The 25831-nt window shown below is 39.9% G+C and overlaps 1 protein-coding gene across 2 annotated transcripts in view; it reads right to left on the bottom strand.

The window, feature by feature from the left end:
* The window catches only part of col24a1 (collagen type XXIV alpha 1), a 153356-nt gene that overhangs the window by 102197 nt on the left and 25328 nt on the right, over positions 1-25831 (bottom strand). Inside the window, exons 4-6 of one of the 2 annotated variants that reach the window (XM_077218634.1) lie at positions 19770-19823; positions 14545-14598; positions 5407-5460 (exon numbers count right to left, since the gene is read on the bottom strand). In XM_077218634.1, the coding sequence (XP_077074749.1) occupies positions 5407-5460; positions 14545-14598; positions 19770-19823 (162 nt within the window). The remainder of the gene's footprint in view (positions 1-5406; positions 5461-14544; positions 14599-19769; positions 19824-25831) is intronic. The other variant, XM_077218635.1, reaches the window with a different exon arrangement.

Genomic DNA, 25831 nt, shown 5'->3' on the forward strand with positions numbered 1-25831 from the left:
TGCTCAGTGAAGTTCCTCGCACTCAAGTGTTGAGCAGAAATGCTCCTGAAGCTCAGTGAGTTTATCACACTCAGGTGTTGAGCAGTAATGCTCCTGAAGCTCAGTGAACTTGTCACACTCAAGTGCTGAGCAGAAGTGCTCCTGTCGCTCAGTGAGGTTCTTCGTACTCAAGTGTTGAGCAGAAATGCTCCTGAAGCTCGGTGAGTTTATCACACTCAGGTGTTGAGCAGGAATGCTCCTGAAGCTCAGTGAACTTGTCACACTCAAGTGCTGAGCAGAAAATGCTCCTGAAGCCCAGTGATCTTCACATGTTGTGTTGAGCAATGCTCCTGTCTTTTGCGCCCGTCACTTGCACCTACGTGCCATGTCAGGAGAGGAACAGGTCTTCATAGTTGCCCCTCATTGGCCCAACTAGACCTGGTTCCCTTCAACAGCCTTCCTGACTTCCCCTGGATTCGGGGACGGGGCACGATGGCACACGCGTTCTTCCCCCGGAGATTCCGGGCGGTCTTACATCCGAACGCGGAGGTTCAGGTGGCTATCACAAGAACATGTGTTAGTTACCATCACTTCTGCGAGCACCCCCTAGAATTGGGTAGCGTGCTTACGCCTTTAGAAGTGGAACCTAGTCGTTGAGTGCGTCTTCTCCCCTGAGGAGATCCTGAAAGCTTTCGATCACTTCAGTGCTCTCTTTCCTGCAAAATGGGTTGCAGTAGGCTGTTTTCCTAAATCACCCTCAAAATGATGTTGCCTCGGTGTTTAAACGACGCTCATCGTGTTGCAGAAGTATGCGTTCTGATCGTCAGGTTCCTGAGGAGCAAGGTCTTGTAAATCCTTGTGTCCCTCTTTATCCTCTTGGGCCTTGTCCCTGGTGCGACTGCACTGCAGAGACCGCCCCTGAGCCACTGCAGGTAGTGAGTTAAAAATTCTGTTATATCAGTTCTCCTGCTCGCGTGGTCTCTACTAGAGGGTAGGGACTTGCTCGCTTTCGGTCAACGTACTGTGCCTGGAGTCTGGGCCGGCTAACTCTCACAAGCTGAGATCCCGGCTCGGATTGTGCCCAAGGTTCCTACCTCTCCCGTAATAGGAGCAGGTGGTGAGCCTGCAAGCGCTGCCCTGGAGGAGGCAGATCCAGCCCTGGCTTCTCTGTCCGATTCGCTTGGACGTGTACAGAATGCAAGTCATAGACCTCAGACCAGCTCTTCAAATATCTGTGGAATTCAGCAGAGAGGGAAGGCTGTTTCCATGCAAAGTTGCACTTAGTGCTTGCCTTCATTTCGGCAAAGATCCGAGATGCAACATGTCCACTTAGGTGTTGAGCTCCTCTATGATGAGTGTAAAGTGCTCCGCCTGGGCGTTGACGATATACTTTGCTAAACAGATTCTAGAGTTGGGGGCTGGACGACACCTAGTTGAACCGCTGCTTCCCGTGGGCTCCCTTCTCATGAAGCCAGTTTCACCGTGAGCCCGGTTCAAGTGTCGGCTTGCTGCGCCATTCCCCTCCTATGGACTGGATACGTGCGCCTTTCTACTCCAGTTGAGTTCCCTTAAAATTGAACCCTGTTGAGTTCCTCCACACCCCTCCGACGTCGGACGTGCGGAACGTCTGGTGTTAGGCCTACCACTCGTAAGCAGTGTGGAACCTGTGTTAGGCTGGGTCCATATGTTGCGGTCCCTTCGGTGACCCCATATGTGTATTCTTCCACGATACGGCTCCCTGCGGTGAGCCCGTGTCTTCCCTCGGCAGAGTCTCTCTGCCGTCACTGTCCGGTGTGTCTCCCCCCGTCTTAGGCTGGAGCCACCCCAGTGACATTCCATATGTTAGACTGCCCGGTTTCCGCCCAGTTCATATGGGTATTCTCCACATTTCCTCCCTCGGGTTGGATGTGGCTTCCGCAGCGTCCCTTCCTTCCAACGTACGGGGAACGCTTTCCCAGTGGTCCTGTAGGAACAGCAGTGACTTCCCTGGCCTAAGCCCTGTCCTTCCCCGCCTTAAGTTTGCGGGGGCATCAGGAGGCTTTGGTTTAGGCACTGGAAGGTGGCAGCGTTAGTGGCGTGTTCAATGGTTGATCCCATTTCAGTCGCGTCGACTACGTCCGACGTTATCGACTGAAAGGGAACGTCCTGGTTGCGTATGCAACCCACCGTTCCCTGAAGGAGGGAACGGAGGACGTAGTCCCCTTGCCACTACCGCTGGACCACCGCTGACCCCGGGTTACTCTCGGCTCCTCAGCGAAAAGCAACTAGTGCGTGCACCCACTTCCGTATTTATACCCGCGCCGCGGGGGCGGAGTGTGTGATGCGAATCACGCACGCCAATTACATTGGCTCGTTCAATAGTACTCGAAGATGATAGGCTCCCTAGCGTGATCCCATTTCAGTCGCGTCGACTACGTCCTCCGTTCCCTCCTTCAGGGAACGGTGGGTTGCATACGCAACCAGGACGTTCATCACCGAGAAGCTTCGATTTAGACGATTCATGTTTAGATTTATTAGTTCATCACCGAGAAGCTTCGATTTAGTCGAGATTCATGTTTAGATTTATTAGTCCATCACCGAGAAGCTTCGATTTAGTCGATTCATGTTTAGATTTATTAGTTCATCACCGAGAAGCTTCGATTTAGTCAAGATTCATGTTTAGATTTATTAGTTCATCACCGAGAAGCTTCGATTTAGACGATTCATGTTTAGATTTATAAGTTCATCACCGAGAAGCTTAGATTTAGTCGAGATTCATGTTTAGATTTATTAGTTCATCACCGAGAAGCTTCGATTTAGACGATTCATGTTTAGATTTATTAGTTCATCACGAGAAGCTTAGATTTAGTCGAGATTCATGTTTAGATTTATTAGTTCATCACCGAGAAGCTTAGATTTAGTCGATTCATGTTTAGATTTATTAGTTCATCACCGAGAAGCTTCGATTTAGACGATTCATGTTTAGATTTATTAGTTCATCACGAGAAGCTTAGATTTAGACGATTCATGTTTAGATTTATTAGTTCATCACCGAGAAGCTTAGATTTAGTCGAGATTCATGTTTAGATTTATTAGTTCATCACCGAGAAGCTTCGATTTAGACGATTCATGTTTAGATTTATTAGTTCATCACGAGAAGCTTAGATTTAGACGATTCATGTTTAGATTTATTAGTTCATCACCGAAAAGCTTAGATTTAGTCGAGATTCATGTTTAGATTTATAAGTTCATCACCGAGAAGCTTCGATTTAGACGATTCATGTTTAGATTTATTAGTTCATCACCGAGAAGCTTCGATTTAGACGATTCATGTTTAGATTTATTAGTTCATCACGAGAAGCTTAGATTTAGACGATTCATGTTTAGATTTATTAGTTCATCACCGAGAAGCTTAGATTTAGTCGAGATTCATGTTTAGATTTATTAGTTCATCACCGAAAAGCTTAGATTTAGTCGAGATTCATGTTTAGATTTATTAGTCCATCACCGAAAAGCTTCGATTTAGACGATTCATGTTTAGATTTATTAGTTCATCACCGAGAAGCTTCGATTTAGACGATTCATGTTTAGATTTATTAGTTCATCACCGAAAAGCTTCGATTTAGACGATTCATGTTTAGATTTATAAGTTCATCACCGAGAAGCTTCGATTTAGTCGAGATTCATGTTTAGATTTATTAGTTCATCACCGAGAAGCTTCGATTTAGACGATTCATGTTTAGATTTATAAGTTCATCACCGAGAAGCTTAGATTTAGTCGAGATTCATGTTTAGATTTATTAGTTCATCACCGAAAAGCTTAGATTTAGTCGAGATTCATGTTTAGATTTATAAGTTCATCACCGAGAAGCTTCGATTTAGACGATTCATGTTTAGATTTATTAGTTCATCACCGAGAAGCTTCGATTTAGACGATTCATGTTTAGATTTATTAGTTCATCACGAGAAGCTTAGATTTAGACGATTCATGTTTAGATTTATTAGTTCATCACCGAGAAGCTTAGATTTAGTCGAGATTCATGTTTAGATTTATTAGTTCATCACCGAAAAGCTTAGATTTAGTCGAGATTCATGTTTAGATTTATTAGTCCATCACCGAAAAGCTTCGATTTAGACGATTCATGTTTAGATTTATTAGTTCATCACCGAGAAGCTTCGATTTAGACGATTCATGTTTAGATTTATTAGTTCATCACCGAAAAGCTTCGATTTAGACGAGATTCATGTTTAGATTTATTAGTTCATCACCGAGAAGCTTCGATTTAGACGATTCATGTTTAGATTTATAAGTTCATCACCGAGAAGCTTCGATTTAGTCGAGATTCATGTTTAGATTTATTAGTTCATCACCGAAAAGCTTCGATTTAGACGATTCATGTTTAGATTTATTAGTTCATCACCGAAAAGCTTCGATTTAGACGATTCATGTTTAGATTTATTAGTCCATCACCGAAAAGCTTCGATTTAGACGATTCATGTTTAGATTTATTAGTTCATCACCGAGAAGCTTCGATTTAGACGATTCATGTTTAGATTTATAAGTTCATCACCGAGAAGCTTCGATTTAGTCGAGATTCATGTTTAGATTTATTAGTTCATCACCGAGAAGCTTCGATTTAGTCGAGATTCATGTTTAGATTTATTAGTTCATCACCGAGAAGCTTCGATTTAGTCGAGATTCATGTTTAGATTTATTAGTCCATCACCGAGAAGCTTCGATTTAGTCGAGATTCATGTTTAGATTTATTACAGTTCATCACCGAGAAGCTTCGATTTAGTCGCAGTAAACACAAGCGGGTCATGAAGGAACACAGACCGACTGAACGAAACTTTAATTTGAGCAGAAAATCTCGATGACGATCGCTGAACTCCAGCTTACTTGTTCTGTGTTTCAGATGATCTGCGCTTCTTCAGCAGTGTAGAGAGAACGCGTGCGCAGGGTTGTCAGACTGCAAATATTGAGTAAAACGCTGGGGCGAAAACATGTTCTTTTAACAGAAAAGCTCTGATTGGGGGTTTTAATTCTTGAAATCTGGCAACCATTTGTTTTCTCTTTTATTTGACAAAAACAGAGTGATATTGGTCAAGTTTTTATTTTTCAAGTACATTTTAGTCTTCTCTTTTTCGTCAGTGATATTGCATGTTGATAAAGTGACTGTTTTCGTTTAATGATGTCATCTTGTCTTCGTCATGGAAAAAAAAGGTCATCAACGAACATTTTTCATCATGGATTTCTATTAACGAAATGAGCACTATTTGAAATTCTGCTAACGATTTGCTTTATGTTCTGTGCTGCATGGAAGAAGACATTTTTATTTTCATCGGAAATCGGTTGATGTGATTGCTGTAGTTTACGGTTTTGTATAAAGACATTTCAAAGCATCCCGAGAGAGAAGTTGTAGTAGTTTGTATTCGTGTAATATTTACCCGATCACCCTTCGGCGCCTGACCTGGGGACAGTCCTGGATCTCCTTTGGCTCCCTGGGACATAAACAAAGTGTTAATTCAGTTTGATCTCATATATCAGTAACACTTTATAATAAAGTCCCATTAGATAACAATGAGCAATACATATTTACAACTGTTCATTGATAGTTCATCTTAACTCAAGTCAATTAAATAATATTTTACAACAGATACAACTTTTGATTTTAATAATGTGTTAGTAAATGCCTAAATTAACATTAAGAATAAAAAATGTTTTAGGAGTACTTTTCATTGTTAGTTTGTTAACTAAAGTTAACAAATGGGTAAAGTGTTATCCATATATCCCATAAACCGAGCCGTCAAAAACTTCTTTGTGAAATCAAAGCAAACTCAAAAACATGCCTAAAGTTCAAGAAGATACATGCAAATCATGTTCTTCTGTGCTGACAGATTAAAGCAAGTGTTAACAGCGGATTTGGAGAGATTTTAGGGGCAAAATCTCCTTCCTATGTGTATGCAAACACACTAAACCTAATAATAATCCAGTTTAGCCTGTTACACAGTCAGTAAGATGATCAGAAATGAACACACTCGCCCTTTAATTCATCAATCCATACATCTAATGATCAATAATTCAATCATTTCATCCATCCACATCATAGTTCATTCATTCATGGATTCACAAGTGTATTCATAGATTCATTCATTCTGATTTGGTGGATTCAACCAACTGTACAATCTTGTACTACAAATTACATTTTGATTACATTTAAATCCAAAGGGAGTCACTGGAAGTTCACTGAAAGAAAAGTCTCTTGTCAGGAGCTAAATTTAGCACATCAATCAAACCAGTCCAAACCCTTTCAGGCCTGAATCAGAGCTTTATTGCTTGAGTTCATCTTGAAACGAGCACATTGATGGGAACACAATTGCTGCCAATCCACATCTGACACCCGCGAAACACAACGTTACTGCAGCAAATCCTGCCATGATCTGCTGTCTTTACACTGAGGAACCAAACATCAAAAGAGCAGATGAACTGCATTCATGTAGAACAAGTTACAGCCAAACCTCTGTGCAGCGCATCTCATTTCTCTCGCCACTTCATCCCTGAAGTCTTAAGAAGGGATGTAAAGGACAAAGCACTACAGCTCCGGCTTGTTTCTCTGGAATCCCAGTGGATGCGTATGACTAATCTGTGGGCTAAACCGAGATGCTTCACAGTTTCCACCGAGCTCAGTTTGGCCCCTGGTGATGTTAATCTGCAGTGATGACCCTTCTGCCCACTCAGGTCATCTCTGAAGAACGCTCTCTGGACAGAGAGATGAACACTGTGTCCTAAAGCTTGATGGAAAAATCAGATCAGGGTATTTAGAACTTTAAAGAGCCCTTATTATGCTTTTCAAATATGACCTTTCGTATTATATCCGTCTGTATCATAGCTGTTTGTAAATAGAAAACGTCTATAAAGGTCTTTTGAAAGAAGTGATTCTGAACTGTCTGAAATGAGTCGTAAGTAATTCCAGTCTCACTTCCTGCTTAACCTATGTTAGTTTGTAACTAATTTGCATAATGCCCTTCTCTGGTCTTGATTGGCTGAACAGTGTCTCTTAGCTCCGCCCTCAAACACTGTAGTTTACCTGAGACTGGAAGAGTTTTGTTCGTGTTGTTTGTGTCGAGAAGACGCTGTTTTCTGCTGACAAAGCAAATCCACTTTGATGAGATTGATACGGTAAATCCCACGCCATCTATACTGATCGTATCACCGTGATCAAGAGCTGAGATTCTGATATGATAATGAGCGTTTGGTTTCTGACCACAACAGACTGGGCCGTCTGACCAATAAGAGCAGAGTAGACCAATCACAACAGACTAGACCGTCTGACGAATCAGAGCAGAGCAGACCAATCACAACAGACTGGGTCATCTGACCAATCAGAGCAGAGTAGATCAATCATAACAGACTGGGTCATCTTACTAATCAGAGCAGAGTAGACCAATCACAACACACTGGGCCATCTGACCAATAAGAGCAGAGTAGACCAATCACAACAGACTGGGTTATTTGACCAATCAGAGCAGAGAAGACAAATCACAACAGACTGGGCCGTCTGACCAATCAGAGCAGAGCAGACCAATCATAACAGACTGGGTCATCTGACCAATCAGAGCAGAGTAGACCAATCACAAGAGACTGGACCGTCTGACCAATCTGAGCAGAGTAGACCAATCACAACACACTGGGCCATCTGACCAATTAGAGGAGAGTAGACCAATCACAACACACTGGGTCATCTGACCAATCAGAGCAGAGAAGACCAATCACAACAGACTGGGCCGTCTGACCAATCAGAGAAGAGCAGACCAATCATAACAGACTGGGTCATCTGACCAATCAGATCAGAGCAGACCAATCATAACAGACTGGACCGTCTGACCAATCAGAGCAGAGCAGACCAATCACAACAGACTGGGCCATCTGACCAATCAGAGCAGAGTAGACCAATCACAACAGACTGGACCGTCTGACCAATCAGAGCAGAGAAGACCAATCACAACAGACTTGGTCATCTGACCAATCAGAGCAGAGTAGACCAATCATAACAGACTGGGTCATCTGACCAATCAGAGCAGAGAAGACCAATCACAACAGACTGGGTCATCTGACCAATCAGAGCAGAGTAGACCAATCACAACAGACTGGGTCATCTGACCAATCAGAGCAGAGTAGACCAATCATAACAGACTGGGTCATCTGACCAATCAGAGCAGAGAAGACCAATCACAACAGACTGGGCCGTCTGACCAATCAGAGCAGAGTAGACCAATCACAACAGACTGGGTCATCTGACCAATCAGAGCAGCTCTCAGAAAGGCGGGGTTTACAAAGATTTAATCCTTTAACGAACCGTTTCAGTGGGAAAAGGAGAAAGAAGAAGTGAGAAAGGATCTGATGCTGCAATGGATATTATGAGAAAATTAAAGTGTTTTTTGACCTTGGATGCAAGGTCATACTTAGAAAATACTTAAAACATGTTTTAAGTACAATGTCACTTATTTTTCATCAATCTTTCATTGAACAACACAATATCTTGACATTTTGAAAAGAAAAGGCAGAGATCTGCACTTTTAGGACAAAAATAACCAGATGATATTTGACCCACACATAACGGCGTCTGTGAAAGAGCAACATCTGAGCAATATTGTGTTCCTGTGGGAAACCCTCATCACACTGAGCTGCAATTAGTGGTGAAAAGCGGCGAGTAAAGTGGTGAAGCGTGTGTGTGTGTGTGTGACAGCAGCAGTTCCTCTGTGTGTTTGTGGAGCCGCAGACGTCTGCTGTCGAACACACACACACCACATCCACTGAACACACACCACATCCACTGAACACACACCACATCCACTAAACACACACCACATCCACTGAACACATACTACATCCACTGAACACACACCACGTCTACTGAACACACACACACACACACACACACACACACACCACATCTACTAGGGCTGTCACTTTTGTGAAAAAATCCTGTTCGATTTTTCAGACATGTGATCATTGAATCGATTGTAAAATCGATTTTTTCCATGTCTAAAGACGTTTCCATTTTCAACACCAAATATTGGCAAATCCACGGACAACTAACAGGCATTAGGACGAACGTAGAGAGGGCGCTTGAGACGCGCACAAGTCAGCAATATTTCTGATGATTTATTGGCGTGAAGTTTTTTGCACAATGACAAACAGGAGTGCAACATTCAAGGATATAAATTAACACCCGCCAAATTCGGATAAAAATGAACTTTGGCGGGTTACGCTGTCATATCACGAGCCGATTTGGCGTGTTTCTATGTTTACTCACTTTGCTGGGGAAGTTCGTGTAAGCCAAATCTGCGTGGATTTAGCGCAAATTCGCAACTCGTGAGTCCTCATGATATATTAAATACAGCATATTGCGCAGAATCTGTGCATTTCTGGCTTGCTTGAACACACACGTCACTAAGCAACAAATAACCGCGCGCTTGTTCACTTGCACTGAAGTAATAGCGAATATTAAAAAGCATTTGGTTAACAGAAAAGACATTGTTATTTTCCAACATCCTACATGTTCTGTGTACTGTATTGATCTGTCTACCTAAAAGACATTTTTGGTTAAAAAAAGGCAGTTAAAATCGATTCCCTATTTTCATTTTCGAAACTTGTGTTGGTTGGTCTGATCGATTGTGCAATCGATTCTCGAAGTAAAGTGACAGCCCTAACATCTACTGAGCACACACCACATCCACTGAACACCACATCCACTGAACACACACCACATCCACTGAAAACACACCACATCCACTGAACACACACCACATCCACTGAACACCACATCCACTGAACACCATATCCACTGAACACCACATCCACTGAACACACACCACATCCACTGAACACCACATCCACTGAACACACACCACATCCACTGAACACCACATCCACTGAACACACACCACATCCACTGAACACCACATCCACTGAACACCACATCCACTGAACACCACATCCACTCAACACACACCACATCCACTGAAAACACACCACACACACACACACACACACACACACACACACACACACACACACACACACACACACACACACACACACACACACACACACACACACACATACACACACACACACACACACACACACACACACACCACATCCACTGAACACACACTACATCCACTGAACACACACTGAACACACACTACATCCACTGAACACACACTACATCCACTGAACACACACTGAACACACACCACATCCACTGAACACACACCACATCCACTGAACACACACACACACACACACCACATCCACTGAACACCACATCCACTGAACACACACACACCACATCCACTGAACACACACCACATCCACTGAACACACACCACATCCACTGAACACACACCACACCATATCCACTGAACACACACCACATCCACTGAACACACACCACATCCACTGAACACACACCACATCCACTGAACACACACCACACCATATCCACTGAACACACACCACATCCACTGAACACACACACCACACCACATCCACTGAACACACACCACATCCACTGAACACCACATCCACTGAACACCACATCCACTGAACACACACCACATCCACTGAACACCACATCCACTGAACACCACATCCACTGAACACCACATCCACTGAACACCACATCCACTGAACACCACATCCACTGAACACCACATCCACTGAACACCACATCCACTGAACACACACCACATCCACTGAACACCACATCCACTGAACACCACATCCACTGGACACCACATCCACTGAACACACACCACATCCACTGAACATTAGCATTAACCTCCAGCAATGAGGCTTTACGAGATGCATCACTTCCTGCTGGGACATTATAAAGCAGGCAGGGTCTCGATCATCTTCCTGTTTGTCTGATTACTGTAGCAGTGCAAGCGCTGAGGAAAATTAATGTTTATTTATTCATATTTTTCAATATTTTTCACATGGAAATCGTCATCACACTTGTTGGACCTTTTTTCCATTGCTGGAAAAACTGAACACCTTTCAGGACAGTCACACCTCTAATCTCTCATCTTAGCTGTCCATCGCGTTTGATGATGACGCTTGCTCACGGGATTTTTGGGGTCTTGCCGCTGGTGCCACTTCTCGTGGGCGTCGAGTAGCGCTGGACAATTAATCGCAATTTCCATGTAATCGCACTTAAATCGAGATGGCTTATCGAGATTTTGTATGCGCAGCTTGTCATTGATGTATGGCTCTGTAAACGCTGCTCCATCTGAAAGCACTGTGAATTTGAATCACTTACAGTATAACGTAAATTTGAAAAAACAAGAACATGAGAAGCATTTAATAACCTCTTGTCCAACAAAAGGCGACATTTAATAACATGCTTTTACTCCAAACTCACTTCAAAACGACAGTTGAGCTCATCATTCTGTGAGATAATGTGGCTTCTTACACGGAATAAGGCAGTTGTGTGTTTATTGGTCATGTTTAATCAATCAAAGCATTTCAATCTTCTGTTTATTCAGCTACAGCGATAGTGATTTCCTGGAATGACGGGCGTTATCTACTTCTGTGGTGGGGCATATTTGGCATGTCTGCACGAGAGCGCCCTCTGGTGTTCAGATGGAGCATTTACTACCGATCAGCCGCACTGCACTGACAAGCTGCGCATAAAGTATGGTGTCTCTTGATTCGCCTCTTGGATCGTCGGTCTCGGTTGGCCTGGTGTGTTTGAGAGACAGCAGTGGCAAAGGTCCTGCCAGGCTGATCTGTCCAGTGCCAGAGATTCGAGCTGTGTGAGGGGGATGCTCGCTCGCTTTTGGAGGTCCCTGGTATAGTCCTTAAAACCCTGGTATTGCCCTGCAGGAGAGCGCTTAGCACCCATTAGTCTAGGACTTGCGGTGTTCAGACATGCGTATGGTATGCCCTATCCAACGCAGATGTTTTTTGGCCACAGCTGCTTCAATGCAGACTGAGTCAGTGTTGCTGAGGATGACTAGCCTGGCAAGCCAGACCAACATCAAGATGTTAGGTCTGGGAACTCACCATTGGCAGCGCTCCATCCGAGGGGCGGGATAAATCTTTGTCTTTCGTCTATGGGGGATTTGGTCTTTCCGGGGACAAGCTGAGGATCTTCTGTAGGCAGCGGGTGTGGAAGGCCTCTAGATGTGCTGGCGGTCCATGACTCGGCCCCATAAAGCAGAGTGGAGACACATACATACAGGTTACGGCAACCTTCAGGTTACGGTTTTCAATAACCCTGCTGCGTAGGCATCCAAAAGATGATGAGGCTTTATTTATCGAGTGTGTATTTCTGTGTCAAGGGAGCTACATGAGGACAAAGTGGAGCCGAGGTAGGTGAAGTGGTCCACTGTTTTCAGTGGAACACCATTTTTGTGAAAACTGGGGGGTGTGGGGGCGGGGGTGGTGAGATGGGACATGTTTTTTTAAGTGTTAACCTGTAGGCCAAACGGTACAGACTGGATGTTGTGTTAAAGGGTTAGTTCACCCAAAAATGAAAATTCTGTCAATATTTTACTCTCCCTCATGTTGTTCAACCCCGTAAGACCTTCGTTCATCTTCGGAACACAAATTAAGATATTTTTGATTAAATCTGAGAGCTGGATCACTCCTCCATAGACTTCTAAGGGATTGAAACTTGTTCCCCGAAAAGTTCTCCATCATGTAAAGGTCTTTGTTATGTTCTCGGCTCTTCTCCGGCCGCAGCCTCAAGACAAAAACCATGTCTGTCGTGGATCTGGTCTTCCGGAAGCCACACGGCATTGTCAACCAGTCAGCTGAGCTTGATCTCGGCCAGTGCTGCGATGGAGAGGAGAGATATCCCAGTTCTGTCTCATTTCTGCTTGTAAATGACCATGATGTTAGCATCCTTCCAATCCTGTGGGAGGGTCCCATGTTCCCAGATATTTTGGATCAGGATGTGCAGACGACGCGTGAGGATGTATCCTCCGTGTTTGAAAAACTATCGAGTCCAACGCTTTTGTTGTTCTTCAGCCATGCAATAGCTTGCCGAAGTTCTGAGTAAAGTGCTGGAGTGTCCAGGTGTGTGGTGTGTGGCTAGGGTGACCAGATGAAATTGGCTAAAATTCAGGACGGATGAGCCTTGGGGGGGCTTTGGGGGGATCTGGCTACCAGGGATACTTCCCCACCCACTCCTCCCGGTACCTGCAGAGACCTGCGTTTTTGCTTTTTAGCGGCGTGTTGGGGTTCTGGGACACCAGCCATGTCAACGAACCGAATCAATGAATGAAAATGAGCTTATCAATGCATATCTAAATTAGCGCCTACAGTATCTTTGTAGAACTTCAAAAAAAGAAACAAAAAGACGCTGCAGCCAATGAGCAGCCGGTGGGGGCTGGCTGCAGGACGACTCAATCTCCACGCACATTTTTTAATGTTCTATCATAACTAATAACTAGTAATAACTACTCAAGATTTTGCTTAGTATAATTTTCCGGACAATTAGGGCCGGATTCGGGATTCGGGACAACAGCTTAGATTTCGAGACTGTCTGGTCACCCCCTAAGATGGCAGATTAGCCAGGATATGTGGGTCAACAGGGTTGGTGTGGTTGAAGAGACTCTCAAAATGATTTACCCAACGGGCAAGAATCTCGTGGCGGTCCTTAAAGAGCGTGGACCCGTCAGCTGTCACCTTTCAGGACACACACACACACACACACACACACACTCAGACTCGCATGCACGGACGCACACACACACGTTTTCTTTTCCACGACTTTCACGTCCCTTCCTACAGGTTCAGTCCTGCTGGAATAACCTTCAGTAAGTTTATTATCTTCATCACAGTAGTAATATTTCATAGATGAACCCTTGAGGGGTTTGAACCTGCAACCTTTCCTCTATCAGAACAGATCTTTCACTACACACAACCATTATTTACTACCTTACAGTCAGTGTCCTTAACAATGACTAAATCTAAAACTGTTCAAAACATTATTGGTAATTTAAATAAAGCGGAAAAAATTATAGCTGATTTTTACTTAAAAGCTAAATATTAATAAACTAAAGTAAAAATACATGAAAACTGTTTAGAAATGTTATCAAAAAGCACAAATTATAAAATTACAAATATTTTACTAAAACACACACACACACACACACACACACACACACACACACACACACACACACACACACACACACACACACACACACACACACACACACACACCTTCTTTTAACAGGCTCTTAATATAGTGGCTATATATACATATTTTCCTCTCATCTTTCAGCAGATCAATCTGTCAGTGTCTCCCCAACGGCTCTTTTCCAGTGTTGTCCAAATCCTACACGTCACACACACAAATTACGGAAAGAACTATTCAAGCTTTGAAAGGTGGCGAGTTTGAACAGGAAGAATGCCAGTGAACGAGCGTCTAGCGAACAGCCAATGCGCTGTAATGTAACAACAGTGCGATCCGGCAGGAGGATATTTTCACAACACAAAAATCCATCAAATCCATCAGTGTGGCTGGAAGAGAATGTGTAAAGAGCCTGAAAACGTAAACTTACCTTCAGACCAGGTAAACCAGGCAGCCCGGGGCTCCCGTGAGGACCAGACGGGCCCTGAGAGACAGAAACAGAGTCGCTTATTTAGAGTCAGATATTTATCAATATCAAATGAGTACAATTAATACACGTTTTCTGAATAAATCCTTCAATGTGCCTCATCAGAGGCTCTGATTGGATAACTGGAGTAACCAGTGGAAAAATAGCAGCATCTCAAATGTTGGTTTGGTGTTTCTGCAACGCCGGAGTCGAAGTGTGTGATCAGAATGATATGGGTTAATTCCCTCCAGAAGCGTCTCACACGAGTGTGTTCCTGAACACCAGCATCCGAACGCAAGAGAACATGACAGCGTTTATTGTGTTTCGAGACAAACTCATTTATGATGGAGGGAAAAAGAGCCTTTTTCCAGAAACTTAGTTTGATTACTGCTATTTGTGCAAATTTCTCAGGAAGTGACAATTTTGTTCTCTTGAACTCATAGGATGGAAACGCTGCTTTATTCGCAAATGTTTTATGCCATATTCTAATTTTGCAGTCAAATTAAAGGTAGTGTATGCAATTTCGAAGAGGCTAGCAATAGCAATTAGTAGTGGTCGACCGATATATCGGCCGATATTTGGCATTTTTAAAATATCGGCATCGGCCGATACGTTTTTCTGATTAGCCGATGTGTTGGAAGTGTGACTTTTATTTTGACGGCGCTCCAGACTTATATTTTGATGGGTTGTGCGCCTAAGCCCCTCCCCTCAGCTTCTGGCTCATGGAACCTTATTTCGGAAAAAAATATGTATGATAGTCAATGGCGAGAGACAACTTATCTTTTTATTCCGTCTGAACTGTGCCCTGAATTACACGTATGATGTTTGTCAATTTAAAAGATAATTATGAAAGTCAAGAAAGTCACAGTTTGTCATAAAACAGAAGAGTAACATTTAGTTTTATGTGAAAATCGCTCAATGAACTACATCTCTCGTCTCGCACTATGTACGTCACCAAGCTCGTGTGTGTGTGTGTGTGCAGTCTGGTACAAAACACACAGGCATGACGGCGTAACGTTACGATAATAACGTTAGACTATAGAAAACATGACAGACGTTAGCTTCAGTAAAGTTAGCTTCATTCATTGAGAGAAAAGGTCTTTGTAATTACGTATTTTCACAGTCTTATTCCTCAACAGTTTTACATCAAACTGCGACTCTCTTGACTTTAAAATGTATCTTTTAAATTGACAAACATCATATGTGTAATTCAGGGCACAATTAAAACGGGATCCAAATATTTGTTATCTCTCGCCATTGACTACCATACAATATTTTATTATTGTATGGTAATAATCATACAAATAAGGTCCCATGGTCCACCGGAAGGGGAGGGGCTTAGGCTCTCTATGGCAGCGCCTGATCACACAGTGCTCACTCATATTCTCCGTCTTCATTAGTTTACGAATCATGATATCTGTCAGTCATATCTAATACTGTGTTAGAAAGAACTGGTAAACAAAGATAGTAAATCGTAGGTGAAAAAGTAAAGCGTTTGCTTTTATATTATTTGTAACAGAAAAGGCAAACAATCAGGCTAAAATACTTTCTCATTTACCATCAACATTCAGCAAATGCGCATCTACATCATTTAAACAAATCTCTGAATATCTAATAAATATTTAATTTCACAAACCTTGCAGATTTAATCGAACCCAGCTGTGATATCTTTTGAAGTGTGCATTTGTAGCCGGCATAAACGTGTTACTGCGAGTGACAGTCAGTCCGTGTGAATGTGAACAGAAGATCAGCTTCACAGGAGACGTCATCAAAAAACTTTAAATCCTAAATTTTTAAAATATGCTGTGCTATATCCAGTTGCCCACTGTGTCATATTTATATCGTTTTATCGTTCATGTAAAATTAGCGTTACTTTGTCTTTATTTGAAAAAATATGATTACCAGTGAGCACGAAATTAGCAGATTACTGAGTGCCCTATTAAAGTGTTTACTTCTTTTTATTCATATATTTTTAAACAATTACTTTGTGGAAAATACTGTAATAGGATTGCAGATTCAAGAAGTTGCCATCTAAAGTATAAGCATGTTTATTTTTCAGTAAGGATTTGTTTTTTGATTTATTTCTAATTTATTAAATATTGATTAAAATAAATATAGAGTATATATATGAAAAAATATCGGCTTTATATCGGCTTTCGGCCAGCCTGTTCTCTAAGATATTGGCATTGGCCATCAAAAAAACAATATTTAATTAGCTTTGAAATATATAATTGACATATATATATATATATATATATATATATATATATATATATATATATATATATATGACATATAAATTGTAGGCTGACCAAACGTCCTCTTTTTCCCGGACATTGCCCAGACTTTTTACGAGCTGTCCCGGGGCGTCCCGGGAGGGTTTTATAAATTCATGAAAATGTCTGGTTTTCACTGTTTTTCATGGGACCATTAAGAGTGTACTTTAAATTGACTGGCGCTTGCCTTTGCGTACAATACGGCGCTTTGTTGCGTGACGTAATTCCTGAGAGGCAGCATTGTGGCATTGCACACAAATGCAGAAGTGTAAGTACAGCTTCACAGTTGAAGTGCAAAAAAATTTTTCAACATACCGTCCCGGTCGGGACAAGTGGGAGGCGGAGTGCACCGTGTGCAATTTTTTTTACAAATTTGTTTGTCATTATTCTATTGTTGCGGGCCAAAAGTTGAATGGAAATGATGTATTACTTTATTTCTTAAAGTTCAATAGTTGCAAGGTTGTGAATACATTTGCCAGAGTAGAGTCTGCAAAGCGCCACGAGAGACAGCTCTTGTACCACCTGACTGCTGCACATTCATTTCAGCGTTGATAGTGTTGACATTGAAATGCATAAATCCCACTCTGAGAACGTGAAGCCATCTTGTAATTACGGTTACGACGTTGTTTCAGTTTAGGAGGAACTGTAAAAGGCGGCTGCTGTTTGTTTGCGGCGCTCTGTGACTGACGTCTGTCTACAACTCTACATAGCCTCACGAAACGCACTGATGACGTGTGATGTCTGTCATTGCATTCGGACAAACGTTTTTTGGTCCTGTGACTTCCACATAAGATATATGTATATTTTTTAATATTTAAACCACTTCAATTATTGATTGCTATCAAGATAAATTCGACTTTAATGTTCAATCTGCATCAGACGAACAATGCAGACATTTCAGAACTGAACATCATGGGGGAAAAAGAAAACAATTCCCAATTTCTAACCTGAACACCGCTAAAGATCTGCTTTTGTGTTTATGGAAGAAAGTCAGTGAGTAAATGATGACAGAATTGTAATTCGACTCACTATTAGTGCTTCTGAACAGCTATTGAGTTAGTCTGGAGTTAACAGAGTCTCACTGCACGTCTCAGATGATCAGGAATGATCCTGAGAACAAACCATCAATCACTTGCTGAATTACATCACTGACAGCAGCCGTGTGTGTGACTCAAGAAGCATGTTTAAAGATCTATAAAATTAGTTTCTCTTTAAACATGCATCTCGAGTCACACAAGAAGCATGTTTTTTGCTTTTAGTGTGTAATGTTGCTGTTTGAGCATGAGAGTTCTTCTCTATATCAGTGTCAGTGTTTCTGGACTCCTGAAATGCCTTCATTGTATCTTGAGTTTCTTCTGGGAACGAACACGTCACAATATTCCTCATTATAATAATAATACGCAGAATAAAAGGGCGGGGCCTGGTTGAGTTAGTTAGTAGTGTGTTAAACTGGCGGTTATGGAAAGTGGCGGGACATTTCCCAAACACACTCGAAGCGCTCGACCAATCGCAACACACTGATCCAGCCGACCAATCACAACACACTGATCCAGCTGACCAATCAGAGCACAGTGTGCTTTTCAGAAGGAGGGGCTTCATAGAGACAGGAAGTAAACAAGGCTGTGTTTCCTGAAAGCTTCGTTAGCCAAATATGGTCGCAAGATCTGCCGTTATCGGCAGTTCAACGAGTCTGTGTTTCCTGAAACTATAGTTCTAACAAACATTCGCAAACAACATCGCAAACTTGTGTTTGGAGCGACAGATCTCGAGCTGTGGTTAAAAGCAGTTTCTAGTTTGCATGACATGTGACTCAATAAATCCTGATCTTGAGCAGAATAAGCAAGCTGACATTCAGTGCAATCTGTCTTTTATTTAGAATACATACAAATGTCATTTACGTCTTTTAGTTTATCAAGAGATTTAAAGTGTAGGTTTTGAAGAGCGCGCATGTGTGAACGAGCTCTAATGCGTAAGAACGAGTCTATGATTGAATCTGGAAATAAAGCAAAGTAACTGAGAAAAATGAGAAATAGTCCTCAGATGTCTGTAATTTATAGCAAAACATCTAGCGTTAATTCGATCTCAAACAGATTCATTAACAGTAGCTATTACTTCAACATCTGCGTGACATCATTAACATGTGGTTGAACGACCGATTTGCGACAATCCGGTTTCGGGAAACAGTCGTGACTAGCGAGTTTATTTCTTCAACGATGTATCGTACTACGCTAGTGAAGCAGCGAGTTATACGGGAAACACACTCCTGAAGAGAGGAGCTGCACCAATGAAGAATATGAGGAAAATAATCAACATTCAAGCAGGAAAACTTGTTCTGGTGTTCACTGTGTTGTGATTTGTCGGCTGGAGCAGTGTGTTGTGATTGGTCGAGTGTGTTTGGGAAATGTCCCGCCCCTTACCATAACCACCAGTTTTACACACTACTAACTAACTCAACCAGGCCCCGCCCCTTTATTCTGCGTATGAATTATTATAATGAGGAATATTGAGACGTGTTCGTTCCCGAAAGAAACTCAAGACTGTGTTTCAGGGAGTTCAGAAACACTGATATAGAATATTATAGAAATATTATATCAGCAACAACTTTGGAAAGTCTCATTGTAACGGAGGCCAGCTAGTAGTTGCTGTGCGAGTAAACCTCACTCCTCTGATCTCAAAAGGCTCTCTAGCGACAGATGCTAGAGGCTGCAGTCTTTAGCCTCCTTGTTCGAGCGCCTGACTCTCATGCCGGAGACCCGGGTTCGAGGCCCGCTAGGAGCGGGTCGAGTGGGACCCGGGTGAAGGGGGGTTACATCATGTTATCTAATTGTTTTCATAAAGGAAACAAAGTGAGCGAGACTGACAGATCTACTGTAGCATGAATCCGTAACCAAACATTGATCCGCTATACCGTACCCGAGGTCCTCTCTTTCCAGGGGGTCCGGGGAGACCCGGGGGGCCGGCGGGACCCTGCAGAGACACAAAGATGAGCAGAAAGAGAGATCAATTCATGAACAACTGTTTCTTAACATCACAAAAAAGACAGAGTAATTGGAACCACGTTCTCAACACAGAAAACCACGTCTGCCGTCTGAGAGAAAGATTCAGCTCCACGTATCACAGCTCAAACTCAGATTACTGAACGCCAACGATGCGATTTATGGAGCGATTACTGAGAGATGAGTGGCTTCGTGGTCAGAGATCTGAGATGACTGTATATACAGTTTGTAAACATGGAGAAATATTAAATACAGAGCAGGACATGTCCAAAACAATAAAGACGAGTCCTTTTGTTTGCTTTAAATACATCAAGTTCCAAATAAATAAATACAATTAATAATTATATAATAATTGGTGAGCAGAAGCGACTTCTTTCAAAAACATTATGTAAAAATTTTTACTGTTTGCAAACTTTTGACAGGTACTGTATACAGTATAAAAGTTTGGAATAATTAAAATTTGTAATGTTTGTGAAAGAAGTCTCACCAAGGCTGCATTTATTTGATCAAAAATACAGTACAAAATTGTGAAATATTTTTTCAGTGTAAATCAGCTGTTTTCTATGTTTATATATAGTAAAGTGTAATTTTTTCCTGTGATCAAAGCTGAATTTTCAGCATCATTACTCCAGTCTTCAGTGTCACATGATCCTTCAGAAATCACTATAATATGATGATTTGATGCTCAGGAAACATTTATTATTATTATCAATGTTGAAAACAGTTCATATTTTTGTGGAACCTGTAATACATTTTATCTTTCAGGATTCTTTGATGAATAGAAAGTTCAAGAGAGCAGCATTTATTTGTATTTATCAAATGTCTTTATTGAATTTAAATCAAATTTATAAGCATTTATTAAAGAGAAATCTTTTGTACCAGTAACATTATAAATGCCTTTACTGTCACTTTTGATCAATTTAATGCATCCCTTCATGAATAAAACTATTAATTTCAGATAGATAGATAGATAGATAGATAGATAGATAGATAGATAGATAGATAGATAGATAGATAGATAGATAGATGATAGATAGATAGATAGATAGATAGATAGATCGATAGATCGATAGATAGATAGATAGATAGATAGATAGATAGATAGATAGATAGATAGATAGATAGATAGATAGATAAATAGATAGATAGATAGACAGATAGATAGATAGATAGATAGATAGATAGATAGATAGATGATAGACAAATAGATAGATAGATAGATGATATATAGATAGATAGATAGATAGACAGACAGACAGACAGACAGACAGATAGATAGATAGATAGATAGATAGATAGATAGATAGATAGATAGATAGATAGATAGATAGATAGATAGATAGATAGATAGATAGATAGATCGATAGATAGATAGATAGATAGATAGATAGATAGATAGATAAATAGATAGATAGATAGACAGATAAACAGATATATATATAGATAGATAGATAGATAGATAGATAGATAGATAGATAGATAGATAGATAGATAGATAGATAGACAGATAGATAGATAGATAGATAGATAGATAGATAGATAGATAGATAGATAGATAGATAGATAGATAGACAGATAGACAGATGGACAAATATATAGATAGATAGATAGATAGATAGATAGATAGATAGATAGATAGATAGATAGATAGATAGATAGACAGATAGACAGACAGACAGATAGACAGATAGATAGATAGATAGATAGATAGATAGATAGATAGATAGATAGATAGATAGATAGATAGATAGATAGATAGATAGACAAATATATATATATATAGATAGATAGATAGATAGATAGATAGATAGATAGATAGATAGACAGACAGACAGACAGATAGATAGATAGATAGATAGATAGATAGATAGATAGATAGATAGATAGATAGATAGATAGATAGATAGATAGATAGATAGATAGATAGACAAATATATATATAGATAGATAGATAGATAGATAGATAGATAGATAGATAGATAGATAGATAGATAGATAGATAGATAGATAGATAGACAGACAGATAGATAGATAGATAGATAGATAGATAGATAGATAGATAGATAGATAGATAGATAGATAGATAGATAGATAGATAGATAGATAGACAGACAGACAGACAGATAGATAGATAGATAGATAGATAGATAGATAGATAGATAGATAGATAGATAGATAGATAGATAGATAGATAGATAGACAGATAGACAGATAGACAAATATATAGATAGATAGATAGATAGATAGATAGATAGATAGATAGATAGATAGACAGACAGATAGATAGATAGATAGATAGATAGATAGATAGATAGATAGATAGATAGATAGATAGATAGATAGATAGATAGATAGATAGATAGATAGATAGATAGATAGATAGATAGATAGATAGATAGATAGATAGATAGAAAGTTGTTTCTAAACTCAGTACAAAATCTGACAAAATCATAGGCAATCAGAACATTTTTGATGTTTAATAAACAGAAATGTGCAGCAGGGTTTTGGACCGATGATGGTTCCATGTCAATCAAAAACAGAAACCAAGAGACTGTCAAAGTGTCTCGTCACACAGCGCTGAACTACATCTATAAAACCTTCCATTGAAACACTGACTGATGCTCATTATCCTGAGAGGAACGACACGCTAACCAAACAACCCTGAAGCGCTCAGAACATTCTGCTAAAGTCTTGTAAAAGTCCATTAAAACTCACACTGACTGCGGGATGATGGTAAATAATGCTAGAAGAGCGAGCTTTACCCGGTCAAATATCAGTTTGTTGAGATTATGAACAGTAAGAGAGTCTGAAACCAACAACAGTCTATTCTCTCAGTGACAGTGTGTCCACAGGTGCAAGCACTACAACCGTGATGTTTGCCAACAGTTGGAGACAATAAAAGTATAAACTGTAGTGTTTGCAACAACTGTGCATCTGCTAACTATCTAAAGCAGAGCAGAGACGGCCATGACTGATTTATAGCCAACGTAAGGAGACGGTTACAAACATCCAGCACACGATTACTGCAAAACACCAACATCAGACATTCATGCACATTTACTCACAACGTCCACTCCTGATACGAGACTGCACACAACTTTATTATTATATCAATGCAGCTTAAACAGAACATAGTGCACTAGTAATAGGGTTTGGCGATATAGCTTTAAAAATAATAATGATAAAAATATAATAAATAAATAAACAAAATGAGCAAGTGCATAGAGTGCATTTAATGAAAGACAAATAAATAAATAAATAAACAAACATTTGGAATCTATTTGACTGCAATAACTATTTATTCTAGTTAAAAATAATCAAGACATGTTTTCCACACTATTATTCACTAAATAAACAAATGCATGAAGGATATAATTTTTTTTCATTTAAATGAACCGATAAAACAATACATATTATGATTAAAATATAGCTGCATTACTAAAACACACACACACACACACACACACACACACACACACACGCACACACACACGCACACACGCACACACACACACACACACACACACACACACACACACACACACACACACACACACACACACACACACACACACACACACAGACACACACAGACACACACACACACACACACACACACACACACAATTATATATCTACAGTATATATATATACAAGTATATTTTTTTTTATTACATTATATCATTATAATATTATATGTATCTAATAGATAATCTAATATCATTATGAATTAACGTATATTATTATGTGTATATACATATATATTACAATTATAATTATAATTATTATATTTTAATATAAATATTTCCATATAAAATATGTATATATGTATATGCATGTAGGTTTAAAATTATGTATATATTTAAATATAAATATTTAAATATAAATATAAAAATATTACATTATATATACTATACAATATACATATTATAAATATATAATTTTACATATAATATGTTATTATTAGTTATTTTATTATATGTAATATAATTATATACACACACATACATATATAGTATATATGTATGTATATGTGTATATATAAATACATAAAGAAATAAAGAGAAGAAACTCTGAGACGCTCTGTGTTATGACGACCATTATTCAGACCCACATACACAAGATCGTCCTGCTAATGTGTCTCTTATGTTTTGGCTGCTTATTGACAGAAGAGTGTGTGTGGAACATCTGGAGCGGAGGTTAGTCGAGCACAGCCAATCAGAGAAGAGAAGCGTTCAGGGCCAGATCTGTGGAAACTCAGAGAAATCTGAAGGCCGAAGCTGAACCTACATGTTTAGTCATTAAAACACTGTTGAATTTTAGCATGTCCAATAGCTCTCACAATCTAACCTCACTGTCACAATCCAACTTTCTCTATTTTAAAAGTTGGTTAAACGATTGAATGTGGAAAAAGCTGACGACAATATGAGCATTGATAAAACGTAGAACGTTCTTAGTGTGTGTATCAGTTTGTTAAGCAATCTGAACAGGTTACGCAGAATTACTTCTATACACCAAAGCAAGTTGTGCACATGTGCTGAAATGGAAGAAAAATGAAACACAACTTTACAACACAATATATAATAAAAAGAATAAAAAGTTATTTCTGAATAACAAAGATTTATGTAATCATACCCATGCTTTGACCAAATGCAAATTATTTGAGTGCATCGTCAGCGTTGAAACAGCAACCTGACATAAAGTTATAGGCGTGGGCGATCTTCCCAAAATTTCATATCACGATCTTATAACAAACAATCACAATCCATGATCTAAATCACAATCTTATCAATTTTGAGCTGTACTATCGAGAATATCCACACTGGAACAATCTACTCACACAATTTAAAACACAGTATTTCAATAAACAACCAGTTGTCAAAATAGTAATTAAACTGAGTTAAGCTTTAAAACACTCTTCATTCATTGTATGAATTAAATCTACATTGATTCTTATTCAAACTACTCCTTAAGTTATTCAGTCAGGGATTTCGTCTTTGTCTTTTGTTGAACACTAATGACGGACTATTGGCAGGTATTTGCATTAGGCTTTAAGACCGAGTGCATGGATCTAATAAACGCATCTCATTTCTTTTCCAACTGTTTGTTTACTTTAGGCATTACTGACTGTCTTTACGCAAATACTTGTCAAGACATATTGGTGTGTATATTTGACCGTTTAGGCTCATCTGAAGCCCCAAGTATACTTTGCTCATCCATGTTTCGCTCCGTCTCGCACACAAACAGCACGTGGGGATCAGTGTCTTTCGCAGTTTAATGCACTAATACTAATTATTTTTTCAAATAAAGCAGTAGACTGCATTTTACGACAGTCACGTTACATGATTTGACTGATTTGGACATTAAATTGAGGCTTTTAATGAGGGGTGAAAGCACACCGCTTTAAAAAAGAGAAATGGCATGAGACACAATTATCATTTTATCTTGATTATCACGTTTTCATAATTGTTGGAAGCCAAAAATCGAAACCGAAACTAACATTTGATTGATCGCACAGCCCTACTGCTGTTGAGTTATTTTTCAAATGCGTCGCCACTCATGAAAGACACATGATATAATTACACTGCAAAACAATGATTTTCTCGTGTCTCGTTTCCAGTCCAAATATCAAACATTTCTTAAATCAAGATGCATTTACTAGATGAGTAAAATGACATAAGATATTAAGTCTTGCTTTTTTGGGAAATAAATTAAAATTAAGTGAGTTTTTGCTTAAAACAACCACTATGATCTGCCAATGGGGTGAGAAGAATAATGTTGTTTCTGTTTGAATTAAGATTATTTTTCTCACCCCATTGGCAGATAATTTAGCTTTTTTTAAGCATCAACTCTGAATTTTGATTAATTCCCCCGGAAAACAGGACATAATATCTTATGTCATTTTACTCATCTAGTAAATGCATCTTGATTTAAGAATTTTTAGATATTTGGACTGGAAACAAGACAAAAATACTGAGT

This window comes from Siphateles boraxobius, unplaced genomic scaffold (assembly GCF_051911475.1).
Source record: "Siphateles boraxobius isolate OS27281-9 unplaced genomic scaffold, OSU_SipBor_1 77, whole genome shotgun sequence".
In the NCBI taxonomy this organism is placed as follows: Eukaryota; Metazoa; Chordata; class Actinopteri; order Cypriniformes; family Leuciscidae; genus Siphateles; species Siphateles boraxobius.